Source organism: Syngnathus floridae, chromosome 20 (assembly GCF_059516105.1).
Source record: "Syngnathus floridae isolate MCC-2025c chromosome 20, RoL_Sflo_1.0, whole genome shotgun sequence".
Classification (NCBI taxonomy): Eukaryota; Metazoa; Chordata; class Actinopteri; order Syngnathiformes; family Syngnathidae; genus Syngnathus; species Syngnathus floridae.
The window spans coordinates 8,074,734-8,089,964 of NC_142432.1; the positions used below are offsets into that span (position 1 = coordinate 8,074,734).

The window sequence follows — 15,231 nt, forward strand, 5'->3', positions numbered from 1 at the left end:
TAACTACAACAACCTTCATTTTCAGGTCATATGAAGACATGGAACTGCCTTGAAAGTGTAATTTACAAGCGAGTGTTGATTTCTAAAAGCCTGCAGGAGAAAGCAGACTTCATATGAGAGAGAAAGTGAGTGATTAAAAGCAGACATGGAGCAAAGAGGAAGGGCTGGATGGAGAGTTGCTGTTGTGAAGGATTGTGTTTATTTGTGTGTGGGGTTGTGTGTGTGTGTGCGTGCGTGCGTGCGTGCGTGCGTGCGTGCGTGCGTGCGTGCGTGCGTGCGTGCGTGCGTGTGCGTGTGGGTGTGGGTGTGTGTGTGTGCGCACTCAAGAGATGGGCCAGGACAATGTGAGTATGTAAAAGCTCCAATGTAACTCATTCATCACTTTGTGTGTGTATGCGAGAGGGAGGGGAGGGGTGGGGTGGGGGAGCAGTATGTAGGGGCTGGGTGGGTAGGGTAGGCGGTCAGTCCGAGTTGGTGTGTGTCAGATGGTATTCCTGCTCGTCTGGCTGCGCCAGTTAAGTCGAATCAGAGGCAACCGGTGGTACACGGCACGGCGGTGGTCTCTCTCTCTTTTCCGCTCACAGCATCTCTTCAGGTAAAGACTGAGCTCTCTTTGATTTGAACTTTATTCATTACTGGGGGGCTACATTGAGCGACTGCTTCTTTTCCACCTGTTGTTGTTTGGTCAAGTAGTTGATGTGGAAGTAAAAGGGAGTGGAAATCCCAATCCGGCCTGATGAACTCCTCACTTTCCCAGTGAGAGAGTTTTAAGAGCAAGGAAATGGAGACTAGTGTCAATAAGGGCCTCTTCTAATGCGGCTTTTAAAGGGGGTTGATGTTTTTCCGCAGAGTGACTTGCTTTTTGAAGAGGACCTTTGAAGAGGCAACGTTCATGCCTAACATAATGTTTTCAAACTCTTATCGGAGGTTATGTAGGGAGACGGGCTCTCTTGCTCGCTCGGAACCGTTACCAGTTGTGACATAATTGTCAGACAAGGACTTTGAAACAAAGAGGTCTGCGATTCATGAGAGACAAGTGTATCGTTGTAAATGGCATTTCAAGTTAAAAAAAATGATAACTCTCGTAGAGGTGCAAATCAACAACTAATTGATTCTCAAATGACGCAATTATTTCTTGAAAATTGATTCGTTGGACCTTTAATTTAAAATTGTCCAGTAACAGTAAATGTTGTCCAATTTCTGTCGCTCTCCATAAAAGCAGACTGGCTATCTTTAATTCATCAAATCAATTTAAATTTTAAAAAATGGCAAACATTGTATTTTCTGACATGTCATGGACCAAACCAGAAAATGAATCAAATCATTTTTCTTTGTGCATTTTCTATACTTTCAATTTTAAATCAATCAAAATAATCTAATAATCGACAACAAATGGTCAACCGATTATTAAAATAATCGTACTCATCAAATGTATCAAATTTCTGAAATCAGTGATGCAAGTAATATTTTTCTAGATGAGCTGTAGACAGTAATGAAAGGCATCTAAATAATGTACACACTTAAAAACTTGTTTCAACGTTCTCGTTCTGTCTGTCTGATATGTCTGCGTCCCAGTTCTGGGGGTTGTGGCTTCAATTTGCATGTTTCAACGGCGCTTTCAGTAGTAGTCTGGCTTCCTCCCACATTCCAAAAAACTTGCATGTTAAGTTCATTTGGTTAGATACAGTTGGACTTAGCGTCTGTGACCCGCTAGACCAAGAAAGTGATCATCGTTTTATTTGATTTTGATTTGAAGGCTTCGTACTGTTGTTTTGAAATGTGCTCTATGAATGGATGTGAGCTTTGGATGGGGCAACATCTCTCGCAGCATTATGATGCTTATCTTGGTGCTTGCTATTCCAAACCATGCACAACTGCACTGAATCATATTGACAACACTTTGGAGTCATTTGCAGCCAATCAAAGTGAACGGCGTCTTTGTCTTTTATTGGCTCTCATGGGTGAAACTGGCGTCAGCGTGTTTCGTTATTGGTTAGCATGTCTGACCCACAGTTGAGTTTGGAGGCTCTGGGGTGTTTTTTTTTAGGGGCTGAGTGATTCTTCCAGGCCTCGAGTAACTATTTTTACCCTCCTGACTGTTGTTTGTGTCTATGCACCAAAATGCAGCTTTTTTTTTTATTATTCCTTGTTTTACTAGGCAAGCCAATTGAGAACACTTTCTCATTTACAATGGCGACCTGGAGGCAAGGTGTGTGAAGTGTCTTGCCTAAGGACACAACGACATGTGACTGTGACAGAGCTGGGATCAAACCGCCAACCCTCCGGTTACTAACCGACCCGCACTACTGCCTGAGCCACAGCCACCACAGCAGCTCAGAGTACCCACCCCTTTTGGAGTCCTTGGAAGAAGTGCTGGAGAGCGCTCCTGGGGACTCCATCGTTCTACTGGGTGACTTCAGTGCTCACGTGGGCAATGACAGTGAGACCTGGAAGCGTGTGATTGGGAGGAACGGCCCCCCCAATCTGAACCCGAGCGGTGTTCTATTATTGGACTTCTGTGCTCGACACGGATTGTCAATAATGAACACCATGTTCAAACATAAGGGTGTCCATGTGTGCAATTGGCACCAGGACACCCTAGGCCGCAGTTCAATGATCGACTTTGTAGTCGTGTCATCAGATTTGCAACCCCATGTTTTGGACACTCGGGTGAAGAGAGGGGAGGAGCTGTCAACTGATCACCACCTGGTGGTAGGTTGGCTCCGATGGTGGGGGAAAATGCCGGTCCGACCTGGCTGGCCCAAACGTATTGTGAAGGCCTGCTGGGAACGTCTGGCAGAACCCCCTGTCAGGAAGATCTTCAACTCCTGCCTCTGGCAGAGCTTTTCCCATTGAGTCCGAGTGGACCATGTTCCGTGCCTCCATTGTTGAGGCGGCCGACCGGAATTGTGGCCGTAAGGTCGTTGGTGCCTGTCGTGGCGGCAATCCCCGAACCCGCTGGTGGACACCGGCGGTAAGGGATGCCGTCAAGCTGAAGAAGGAGTCCTATCGGGCCGTTTTGGCCTGCGGGACTCCGGAGGCAGCTGACAGGTACCGGATGGCCAAGCGGAACGCGGCTTCAGCGGTTGCTGAGGCAAAAACCCGGGCGTGGGAGGAATTTGGCAAGGCCATGGAGAACTACTTCCGGACGGCATCGAGGAAATTCTGGTCCACCATCCGGCGTCTCAGGAGGGGGAAGCAGTGCACCGTCAACACTGTTTACAGTGTTGAAAACACTGACTTTAACTTTAACTTTCAGACTTTAACTGATACGCAAGCGATACAGGCAGCAACGCATAAGAATGGAAATACCTTAGATCTGGTCATATCCCGAGGACTTGCAACCTCAAATATAACAGTACTGCCATACACTACTGTTTTGTCAGATCATTACTTAATAAAATTTGAAATTTTAGTTCTTTGTCAAAGACAAGAGAGCAATCAGAATTATAGCAGCCATAATATTAACTCCATGACTGCAACTGCGCTATCTGAGTTACTGTCGCCGGCAACTGCCATATTTCCCGCATATATCGGCTCTATTGATAATCTTGCAAATGAATTCAATATGACATTGTTAAATGCCATCGACTCTGTGGCGCCACTACGTCTGAAAACTCGCCGTAGATTTCCTAGTCCATGGTTCACAGATGAAACACGTACGCTTAAGCAATTATGTAGAAAGCATGAGCGCAGATGGCGTTTAACCAAACTTGAGGTTTTCCATCAGGCATGGCATGACAGCCTCCTGAAATATAAAGATGCGCTTATCTTAGCAAAAACTCGTTATTTTTCGCAAGTCATTCATCTCAATAAAAACAATCCTAAATACCTATTTGATACAGTGGCAAAGCTAACACTACGCCAGCCGACCCTCGATAGCTCCTTCCACTCAGCTGACAAGTTCATGAAATTTTTCGCTCGAAAGATTGAATCCATTAGGGATGAGCTCAAGATGACCATTCCAATCGCTCAGTCGAGACCACCGATTACCGGACCGCCGATTACCGGCACTGACGATCATGCAATAACCCTCTCAAATTTTAAAAGGGTGTCCCTTGAAAGGCTTACACAATTGGTTAGTGCGGCTAAACAAACAACTTGTTTACTCGACCCGCTTCCAGACAAACTATTTAAATAATTATTTCCAATTTTAGGACCGTCCGTCTTAAATATAATTAATCTGTCTGTCTCCTCTGGGATAGTGCCAACAGCCTTTAAAACCGCTATCATTAAACCGTTACTTAAGCGACCAAATCTTGACCTGGACTGTCTCAGTAATTATAGACCAGTTTCAAACCTCTCGTTCACAGCAAAACTTCTTGAAAAAGTAGTAGCGCAGCAGCTTATTGATTACATGGTCGCCAATAATCGATATGAATCTTTTCAGTCTGGTTTTAGAGCTAATCATTCCACTGAGACAGCACTTGCTAAAGTGACTAATGATCTCCTCATAGCTATGGATTCAAACACTTCATCGGTATTGTTACTACTTGATCTTAGTGCTGCCTTTGACACTGTAGACTTCGATATTTTATTAGAGCGTCTTAAAAGTTGTGTTGGTATTTCAGGGTCAGCACTAGGCTGGTTCTATTCCTATCTATCAGACAGGACGCGCCGAGTGGTCCATGGCAATACATCCTCTGAGCTCTATAATGTTTTGCGTCTCTGCTTTTTGCAGACGACGTGGTGCTGTTGGCTTCTTCAAGCCGTGATCTCCAGCTCTCACTGGGGCGGTTCGCAGCTGAGTGTGAAGCAGTCGGGATGAGAGCACCTCCAAATCCGAGGCCATGGTCCTCGGTCGGAAAAGGATTGAATGCCCTCTCCGGATTGGGGATGAGATCCTGCCCCAAGTGGAGGAGTTCAGGTATCTTGGGGTCTTGTTCACGAGTGAGGGCAGGATGGAACGCGAGATCGACAGGCAAATCGGTGCAGCGTCGGCAGTAATGTACCAGTCCGTCGTGGTGAAGAGAGAGCTGAGCCAAAAGGCAAAGCTCTCAATTTACCGGTCGATCTACGCTCCTACCCTCACCTATGGTCACGAGCTATGGGTCGTGACCGAAAGAACGAGATCCCGGATACAAGCGGCCGAAATGAGTGTCCTCCGCAGGGTGTCCGGGCTCTCCCTTAGAGATAAGGTGAGAAGCTCAGTCATCCGGAAGGGACTCAGAGTAGAGCCGCTGCTCCTCCACGTTGACAGGAGCCAGATGAGGTGGCTCAGGCATCTCATCAGGATGCCTCTTGGACGCCTCCCTGGGGAGGTGTTCCGGGCATGTCCCACCGGTAGGAGACCTCGCGGACGACCCAGGACGCGCTGGACAGACTATGTCTCTCGGCTGGCCTGGGAATGCCTTGGGATCCCCCAGGATGAGCTGGATGAAGTGGCTGAGGAGAGGGAAGTCTGGGAGTCCCTCCCAAAGCTGCTGCCCCCGCGACCCAACCCCGGATAAGCGGAAGAGGATGGATGGATGGATGGATGGATGGATGGATGGATGGATGGATGGATGGATGGATGGATGGATGGATGGATGGATGGATGGATGGATGGATGGATGGATGGATGGATGGATGGATGGATGGATGGATGGATGGGTGGCCAGGCACTGGAGAGCCAAATATTTATATCCAAACAATCCATCAGCTCTCTCTAGTGTCTAATTATTTCTCATTTTCACGACAAAAGTGAACGTCGGAGGCATGGAAACGATCAATGAGCTAGGCAGTACTATTTAGGCAATGACGCATGCACATACTTGAATGAAGAATGCAGATGGTGTGCTGCCTTTTAAGCGGCTGTCATAGTCATTGTGTGGATGGATCCCATTGTCCCCTCAGTCACGTTTGCTTCCGTCCATTACGGGTCGAGACTTCACACCCAACTTGAAACATCACAATCTGGAATCAGATGGGTTTCAACAATTGGGTTGCTGACAGTAAGTAAAGAATTCAATAGATAGACACGATAGTAGATGGAAAAATACACAAATATTCAGGAAAAAAAAAAAATATATATATATATATATATATAATAAAAAAATATATATATATATTTTATATATATTATATATATATATATATATATATATGATAAAAAATAAATAAAAAATGAGGCAACAATACATACAGTGGGGGGTTTTTATGCCGGAAAAAAAATACAAATAAAATAGGAAATATTGTAAATGTTTAATTGGGCAGCATTCAAGCACGTTTGATGGGAGCGCCCGTCAAGAGAAAACCAACTTGATGACAGCCTGGTATCAATCATTAACTCCATCAAGCCCGCATCACGCTTGGCTGTGTGTGGTCAGACTCGCACACGCTACGCGGGTGGCGTGTGGAAAGCGTGTGGAAGGCAGGAGCCGTTGCGCAGTCTAAGGGCAGCCTTGCATATTTCCGTTGATGGGAAGCATGTTTTTTTTATTTACCCGCTCAAACCTGGGCTGTGATTTCACTTGGACACAAACTTCCCATGATCCCAGGAGGAGGTTGTTTATAAATACAGTGGATATAAAAAGTCTACACACCCCTGTTTAAATGCCTGGGATTTGTCATATATTAAAAGAAATTACCCCTGAAAAAGTATATATATTTTATACACTATATAAAAAAAGTTTTTTTCAAGGGGGAGAAAAACATGTCAACTTTGTAGACTTTCTCTCTCCACTGTACTGTAAGTAAAAATGTTGGCTGTCAATGGTCATTTTTTCAGGCAGTGGGTTTCTCACCCCCAACATCCTGCTATTGCTGTCTTGATTGTTCACCATAAGCTTTGCCTGACCTTTATGCTTCTTCCGTGGAGGAGGAGGATGCAGCTTCGACCTCCATGTTTGCCTTCCTGTTTTGCGGTCACCCTGGGTTTATGGCGCCCATTCTGTAATGTGCCATATCGCCATATCTCCGCCGTTAAAAAATCACCAGCTTCCGAGGACCCAGCTCCCGTCTGTCACACCTTGTTGTTTGCCTTGATGCACTTCCCTCATGGAAAAACACTTCGAATTCTCATAAAATCATAAACTGAGCACCTGGTGGAGATTTTCAGACCTTATTTACAGAGGCGCTTATCATAAATCCCTTGTGAAACGAAAGATTTTGTCGGAAATACCTCAAAAGTGAAATTTGAACATTTTATTAAGAACACCTGTGGCACAAACTGCTGTCTTAAAAGGAGCCACGATCGATGCTGAGATCTATACACAGTTTAAAGTGACCCCAAATAAAATTCTCCTGTTCGAGGAGGCTTTTTATGGCCACCTGCAGCTAAACTGTTACTCTAATCATTAACAATGTAAAACAACATACTGTACAAGTAAATAACAAAGCAATGACGTGCAATGCCTGGCCCCTGTGCAGGAAAGCGTGCAAGATAGCCCATCATTGTGTTGTCGTTGGCAGTGCCAAGTCGACCTGCGCAAGCCACAACCTTAACGATACGCTTGTTGTTCCTCACCAAAGTCGGGAAGATTAAATTGTTCTGATAGAATGCTGTGGAATCGGCTTCCATCACTTGTGATGAATTGTACATTACCTGACAATGTTTATTATTATGTAAAGTTGATTATTGGACTAACATTTTTGACATGATACCACTTTATTGTTGACAAGAAAAATAGCAAAGCGCTCACTCAAAAAATTCCATTAATGGCGACTAGCATTAATATTTACTTGTGTATTATAGGAATGAATGCAGAAATGTAACACTTGATTTATGTTGTCTTCACAATTATTCAATAACAAAATATTTGAATATTTCTCATTTATGATACAAAAAAATACAGAAATATAAAACGAACGAGCCATTGCCACTGAACCACAATATTATCTTAAAGCAATACTGGCCTCTTGTGGTCATAGTGAGCTGTCAAATGTCCGCTTGAGCACTTTATTAAAATGGCAATAATAATATAGTTTACACCCCACAAAAAAATATATATTCATACATTTGTTTTTAAATTGTATTTTTTTTATACTTATAATTATATTTCAGCTTGAATTTTGCCGCAATACTTCACAAACGCGGCTTTAGTAAGTGAACCACTGACAAATAGAGTGGGCAAAGGTAGTTTTGGGTGAATTAATAGATTTAACGCAAAAATAAAATAATAACCAAGATTTAGTTCCAATGTTCACATAAAGGGGGCAGTCCATTTGCACACTCAACTTCTTTTTTGATAGAGCCGATGGGTGTTTGGGCTAAAGTTTAGCCGCTAAACCTTTGGTGGTGGACATTCAAAAGGCAAACAAAACTTTAAATCACATACCCACAAAGCTGCATTTAAAAAAAAAAAAAGGAGTTAGCCCACAACAGTTCTCAGTGAGTCATTTATTTAGTGTATGCTGCGACAATTATTTTAGGCCAACTAATGAGGCCCACAGAGCCATTAAACATAAAACCAGGTAGTTTAATTTCATCTCTCTTGACCGTACAAATGGAAGCAAAGGCTCACCACCCCCGGGCTAATTTTCCGCCACACGCAGGTTTGGTTTTCTCACCGGGGGACCAAAAAAAAAAAAGTTTCCAGCGAGCCGAATCCCCGCTGTCTTGTTTGCTTAGGTGCACGCTGATTAGAAGTTCTCACGCTGAGGCACGACGTATCGAGGCGAGCTTTTTTCAAACGTGTCTTCTTATACCTTTTGTGCTTTAATGACGCGCTTAGCCGATCTTGGGAGCTTTAACACAGGCCGTAACGCACAGGGACCGGAAGGGAAACTAAAATCCCTGATGCGGCTTTCCTGGACCTAAAAAAAAAAAAAAAACTCCGCAAGCAACATCTGCTCACCAAAGCATACAGACACATTTTATCCTGATGAGCGAGAACTGGACATTAAATTTCACATTTTATATGGCAACAATTCATTTCAAGGCAGCCTCAGCTCTCCAGCACTTTGTGCAAAAATGAAATTGTCGAATTATTAATAACGTTATCCTTCTGGAATCCACCCAGGTGGACGGACGGAATGTCGCCATTCATTAGCCTATTCATTAAATGACGAGTCGGGACGTTGAACATCTGAGTAACAATGTTCCTCAGGAGCATTTTTGGAATATACGGGCATTTGACATCTGTTATTTTTCACGGCCTCCTCTTTTAGCGAGGTAGCATAAAGCGTAAGGATGCTTTTAATGCCGGGCTCGGTAATGAGCTCGTGTGTAGGGGTGAGCGCTTTTGTGTGGATTTAGCGTTTATGGGTCGTGCTGGTGCCAGAGGTGGCAATAGTAGCACTCAAAATAGTTTCTCTCTTTTATTGACTCATACTGAGAAGACATACGTTGGGGGGGCTGGACACGTCATCCAAACATCTTTCCATAATTTTTTGAAATTTTGAAATTTTTGAAATTTAAAAAATGAAATTATAATTGAACAAAAGACTCTGCCACTTTCTGATGTCTTTTTTTTTCTTCTTCTCGTGACTTCTTTATAGGACAAGCTACAGCAACTCTGGCCCAAGGCTTGTTTTTAAGTTCTAACAGCTCTCAGCGGAATCCAAGCGGCAAAATGGAGAACGTGACAGCAAGGACGACCAAGGAGATCAACCTGACATGCGGCATGTCCGGAAATCATGATATCATCTTCACCTTGGTGCCCATCGTGTACAGTTGCAATTTCGTCATCGGCATGGTGGGCAACTGCATGGTGGTGGCCGTCATCTACTGCTACATGAGGCTCAAGACGGTCGCCAACATCTTCGTGCTCAACCTGGCCGTGTCCGACCTGACTTTCCTCATCACGTTGCCCATGTGGGCCACGTTCACCGCCACGGGCTACCACTGGCCGTTCGGTGGGTTTCTGTGCAAGACCAGCGCCGGGCTAGCCATGTTAAACTTGTACACCAGCACCTTCTTCCTCACGGCGCTCAGCATCGACCGCTACCTGGCCATCGTGCACCCGGTGCGCTCACGACGCTTCCGCACGGTGGCCTACGCCCGCATCACCTTCGTGGTGGTGTGGCTGGTGGCCTTGGTCCTTAGCGTGCCCACGGCCTTGACGCGGGACGTGCTCAACGTGGCCAACACCAACAACACCTTGTGCGGCGTCCTGCACCCGACCTCGGAGAACCGCGAGAGGCTCAAGGGTCTCCTCCTGGCCATCAGCCTCATGAAGAGCCTGATGGGCTTCCTGGTGCCCTTCGTCATCATCATCACCTGTTACTGCCTGATCGGGCGGGCGCTGGTTGGCGCCAGGCACATCCAGAAGAGCTCGAGGTCTCGCGACGACGAGGTTCTGCGGATGCTGGCCGCCGCCGTCCTGGCGTTCTTCCTGTGTTGGATGCCGCACCAGGTCTTCCACTTGCTGCAGGTTCTCACCCAACTCATGAAGATGGAGAACTGCACCTTGGTTGAAATCATCGACACGGCCATGCCCTTCACCATTTGCCTGGCTTATCTCAACAGCTGCGTCAACCCGATCGTCTACGGCTTTGTGGGACGCAACTTCCGCAAGAACTGCAAGCGGCTGCTGCGCTGCTCGCCGTCCAGACCCACTGGGGGACACCCCAGTATCAGCTCCAAGATGAGCGCCTTGTCCTTTCGGGCCTCTGAGGCTCTGAGCCTGACTGCCCTGAAAAGCAAGGCTTCGTCGGATGGGAAGTAACAGGGGCGGGGGAGAGGGGATTACAGATGCCGAAGAAGAAGACATTCCACGGTTGGAAATGCTGAAGCATGCCGGTCTGTCTTGATGTCCTGTAGCATGCTGGTCCATCGGTTACAAAGAAAAAAGCATTTTCCCTCCCTTGTGATCTAAGATAGAAAGCCCAAAATAGTTACCTAAAAACAAAATGGGGGACTTTGTGTCCAATTTCTTGCATGGGTCTTTTCATTTGCATGCAGCATGTGAAGTGGGGGCCATGAGGACACGGTGTCGTCATGCTTAGAAGTCATCAAATGTTTCGTGTGTGCAGTCGGAAGTGCAAAAAAAAGAATAATTTGTGAAGCGACAAATGTGGCGTCAATGTACTGTACAAAAAAATATTGAGGATGCTTTTTGGTGGTTGTACTGTCCAATGTGCTCCTCATGGAGATGTCCAAAATATACTTGGTGGTAACAATGTAAAAAAAAAAAAAAGTAGAAACGGTCTGTGGTATTTAAATATGTCAATATATTGTTTTTTACCGTCTATGTGTATAGTTGTGAATATGTGACAATATAATTAAAAATATAACATTAAAATTGATACTAATCTATCTTTCTTACTTCTTTGCTTAATTATGAAATGTGTCATCATTCCTAAAAATGTCACCTTGCAAGTTTCAACACCTCGGTTGTATTAATGATTGACTTGTGCATGTCGAAACTGATTACAAATGACGGGGGGGGTCGCGCCCACGCTTATAAGTGCCTTGCAGCGGCCACGTCAGCCCGACTTGCCAACATGAGAATCCTCCTGCTATTCGGACTGGTCGCCGTGGCCCTGGCGGACGTTGCTCGCTTCGACGGGTAACGTTTCCCAATCTTCTGCCGAAAAGACAATTCCATTTTTCTTTTCCATGCCAAACACGCTGAGCAAATCATACTTTTTGCTCATGCTGCATACTGTGACAAGTGGCTGCGATCCATCACGGCTGGCGCTGGCTTCTGATCCAGTTCAATTAGCCTCCCATCAACTCGGAGTATTACAGTTTTCCATGCGGCGGCAAACAAGAAAGTTGTCATCTTCGGGAGGTCTTCGGTACACCCCGTTGTGACACACTTTATCATTGGTGTATCATACCGAGAGCCTTTTCTTGTATTTTGCCAAGTTTGACTGAGCTTGAAGAGTTTTCTCCAGAATAAATTCATGAATACAATTTCCCCCCCAGCGAACAAGTGCTGCGTCTGAAACCAGTTTTGGACCAACATGTGACTCTCATCAAAGACCTGGCACAGACCATCGAGGTAGACTTTCAACTCTAACGTACCTTCACGTGCCGTCGCTGTAGCTCAAGCACGATAGTCTTTTTTGCAAGGTGGACTTCTGGAGACCCGAGAGCGTCGAGCTGGTGACCATCGACACGGACGTGGACATCCGTGTGCCCGCTTTGTACCAGGACATGGTGCTCACCATGTTGCTGCAAAGTGACATGGAGCATGAGTAAGATTCGGATTTAGTCGTCCGAGAAATTGTCCCGTCAACCTAGCATTAGCATTTTTGGGCTAAATGCCTTTTCTTAAAGGGTGCTCATCGACGACCTGCAGTCTGCCGTTGAGGACCAGGCCGACAATAAGGCTTCACCCCGAAGCCACAGCTACATCAATTACAACAGCTGGGACAAGGTAAGAAGAAGTGGCATGCCTCTTTGTAGCTTCCATTTTTTTCCTCAATCTGCAATTTTTTGTTCTGTTAGGTCCAGGCATGGATTGCATCCATTTCCTCTTCCAACCCGAGTCTGATCAGCAAGCAGGTGATTGGGAACACCTTTGAGGGACGCCCCATGACTCTCCTCAAGGTCAGGCCTTTTAAGCAACAGATCTCACCATGGAACACGATTGCATCTGACCATTGGTCTGCCACGGCAGCTCGGCAAAACGTCCAGCTTCGCCAAGCCCGCCATCTTCATGGACTGCGGCATCCATGCCAGGGAGTGGATCTCGCCTGCTTTCTGCCAGTGGTTTGTCAAGGAGGTCCGAGCCAAAGAACCCCCCAGTTTCAAAATGAGGGATGTTTTCCTAACCGCTTTTGTGTCTTCAGGCTCTGTCCACCTACGGCAAAGATTCACAGATGACCAACCTGCTCAACCAGATGGACGTCTACGTCCTTCCAGTCTTCAACATTGACGGCTATGACTACACCCACAAGAGCGTAAGTGCCGCCCCCCCCCCAAAAAAGATGACTGACTGTGTTTGCGCTGTATGCTTTTCAGAACAGAATGTGGAGGAAAACCCGCTCCAGGAGATCTGGATCCAGCTGCATTGGAGCCGATCCCAACAGGAACTGGAACGCCGGCTGGTGCAGTGAGTAGGATGAAGATGATGGAGACACACTTCTAGGTGTCAATGGAGACGACAATCGGGGTCTTTATTTCAGCCATCGGAGCCTCCAGCAAGCCCTGCAGCGACACCTTCTGCGGCTACAAACCCGAGTCAGAGATTGAGGTCAAGAATGTGGCTGACTTTATCCGCGCGAACAAATCGATCATCAAAGCCTACATCACCATCCACTCATACTCGCAGCTGCTGCTCTTCCCTTACTCGTACACGTACGAGCTGGCTGCGCACCACAGTGAGCTGGTCAGTACCAAACTTCTGGCTCTCATTTGGGAGGATCCAGTTAGTTCACACTCGCACCTCCAGTCACTAATGCTTGGCATCTTTTTTACACTTGAAAGGAGATGAAGAACAAAAGAAGTCTCGCAGATGAGGAATTTCATTTCCCGAGCGTGCCTGATTTCATTTCCTGCCGGGCGCCGGCGCAATTTCCGTAATAATACGTTACACGTGCGTACGCGCGTGTTTTTTGCCGTTATCATCTGGATTGAGTTCATGGCTTCTCGTCCATCTTTAAATCTTAACTTGCAAGTATTTCCACTCATAAATCCAAGTGTGTGTTTTTTCTGATCACCAAAGTCTGTTCCAAGTCGAGGATCCCCCCATGCAAACTTCTCATGATCTATAATGACTGGTAGTGTAAGAAGAAAACATGCCGACTCGTGTCTTTTTTTTCTCCTCCGTATTCATTGCAGCTGAAGATCGCTCAGGGAGCTTCTGCCGCTCTTCGTGGTCTGTATGGAACCCGCTACACCAGTGGACCTGGAGCAGCGACCATCTGTGAGTAAAACTGACCCACCGTGAAAGGCTTGACAGTCTAGTTGTCTTGTGACCAAAACCACACTAGGCTAACCTTAGCTTCTCTGTATACAAAGCTTGTCTCTCTCTGTTTACGTGCCCTCAGACCCCGCCGCCGGAGGCTCTGACGACTGGGCCTACGACCTGGGTGTGAAATACTCCTTCACCTTTGAGTTGCGCGACACTGGTCGTTACGGATTCCTGCTGCCCGAGTCTCAGATTAAGCCCACGTGCGAGGAGACCATGCTGGCCATCAAGCACATCGCTGCTTATGTGCAGAAGAACCTCTATTAAGAAAAAACAAAAAAACTGAGCGGGACCAGAGAAGTCCGCCAACAGGTTCTCCAGCCTCCCCCCCGGCCCCTGGCAACCTCTCCGCCATCTCCAGTCCCGTATCCATGGGAACGGTCACCACCCGCCATGTTTCCTTGCTGTGCTTCAGAGAATATCAAGATGAGTGTGAACAATAAAATCAATGATCCATCCCCACGTGCTGAATCAAAGCTTTATGTGTGTATGATAATAGAGTGTTTGCTGCTTCGTCTGATGGGAGGGGGGAACAAATGTAGACTAAAACACTCATGTATAGCTAGTAAAAACAATGGGCCCACTATACAGGCTTCACTGCATTCAATTTAAAATTATATCGTTTGGGGGGCAGGGTGACAATACACTACATTTATTTAGAGTCAGCCTAGGCCTCCGTGGAGTTTAAGAGAAAAATAATTGCGCCAATAAAACTGATTGCTGTGGATCATTTCCAATACATTTTTTGAAACTGCACAACAAAAACATTTATAGAAAAAATGAAAATATTAATTAACAAGTAGTACCTAAACAAAACGAAAAACAAATACTAACTCCATATGCGTTTACAAAAGACATGTACATCCGTTTTTTCTAACGTAAAATACACCAAGCCTGTCGACGCGATAAAAGTTGGGAAACACCAAGTGCATTTGCCGTACTTCTCTTTGTCCACAAGGTGATGCCAAAGCATCATATTTCGGCATCATACGCTTTAAGGACGGTTCCTTGATATATCCTCCAACACTGCAACATTCTTCAAATATTTTCAGAGCCCCGCAACACTAAGCTTTACGCACATTCCAATGTGAAGAAGTTTAGTATACATAAAATAAGAAAAAAAAAGGATCTAAGATGAACCCTTCTAAGTTATAGTGGAATCGGATCAAGGATTTCTAAAGGACTGGCCGTATTTACCATTTATCATTTAGCTGTCACTCTGCATCATTTGCGGAGCTGTATTATCACGCTACTTCTGGTCACTTAACTACTCTATTTATATAACTTGTGCTAAAAAAAAAAAAAGTAATTTGGGTTAGTGTTTGTTTTGCTGGAGCGGCTCCAACCACTCTGCTCTCAGATAGGGGGTCAAGGCAAGTGATTAAGGATTGTAAAGTTAATTAGCTAATTAACTAGTTAATCAAGTTGGGGTTACTAGCCGGTGTTA

General features: G+C 45.7%; 2 protein-coding genes across 7 annotated transcripts; both read left to right on the forward strand.

Annotated features, from left to right (window-relative positions):
- The first annotated feature begins 460 nt into the window (after positions 1–460).
- On the forward strand, positions 461–11,192 carry agtr1b (angiotensin II receptor, type 1b). 6 transcript variants are annotated; one of them, XM_088363886.1, is made up of 3 exons: positions 461–595; positions 4,682–4,867; positions 9,421–11,192. In XM_088363886.1, the coding sequence occupies exons 2-3, from the start codon at positions 4,765–4,767 to the stop codon at positions 10,587–10,589; spliced, it is 1,272 nt and encodes a 423-aa protein (XP_088220012.1). In that variant the 5' UTR covers positions 461–595; positions 4,682–4,764; the 3' UTR covers positions 10,590–11,192. The 6 variants fall into 6 exon arrangements, with proteins under 6 accessions (XP_088220012.1, XP_088220015.1, XP_088220014.1 ...); XM_088363889.1 differs by lacking the exon at positions 4,682–4,867; XM_088363888.1 differs by lacking the exons at positions 461–595; positions 4,682–4,867 and adding an exon at positions 5,516–5,933.
- A 130-nt stretch (positions 11,193–11,322) lies between these two features.
- cpb1 (carboxypeptidase B1 (tissue)) lies at positions 11,323–14,246 on the forward strand. The gene is made up of 11 exons (XM_088363884.1): positions 11,323–11,432; positions 11,795–11,870; positions 11,942–12,066; positions 12,149–12,248; positions 12,320–12,421; positions 12,492–12,596; positions 12,664–12,774; positions 12,836–12,926; positions 13,000–13,202; positions 13,655–13,739; positions 13,864–14,246. Exons 1-11 carry the CDS (start codon positions 11,368–11,370, stop codon positions 14,049–14,051), a joined length of 1,251 nt encoding a protein of 416 aa, XP_088220010.1. The 5' UTR covers positions 11,323–11,367; the 3' UTR covers positions 14,052–14,246.
- The last annotated feature ends 985 nt before the right edge of the window (positions 14,247–15,231 follow it).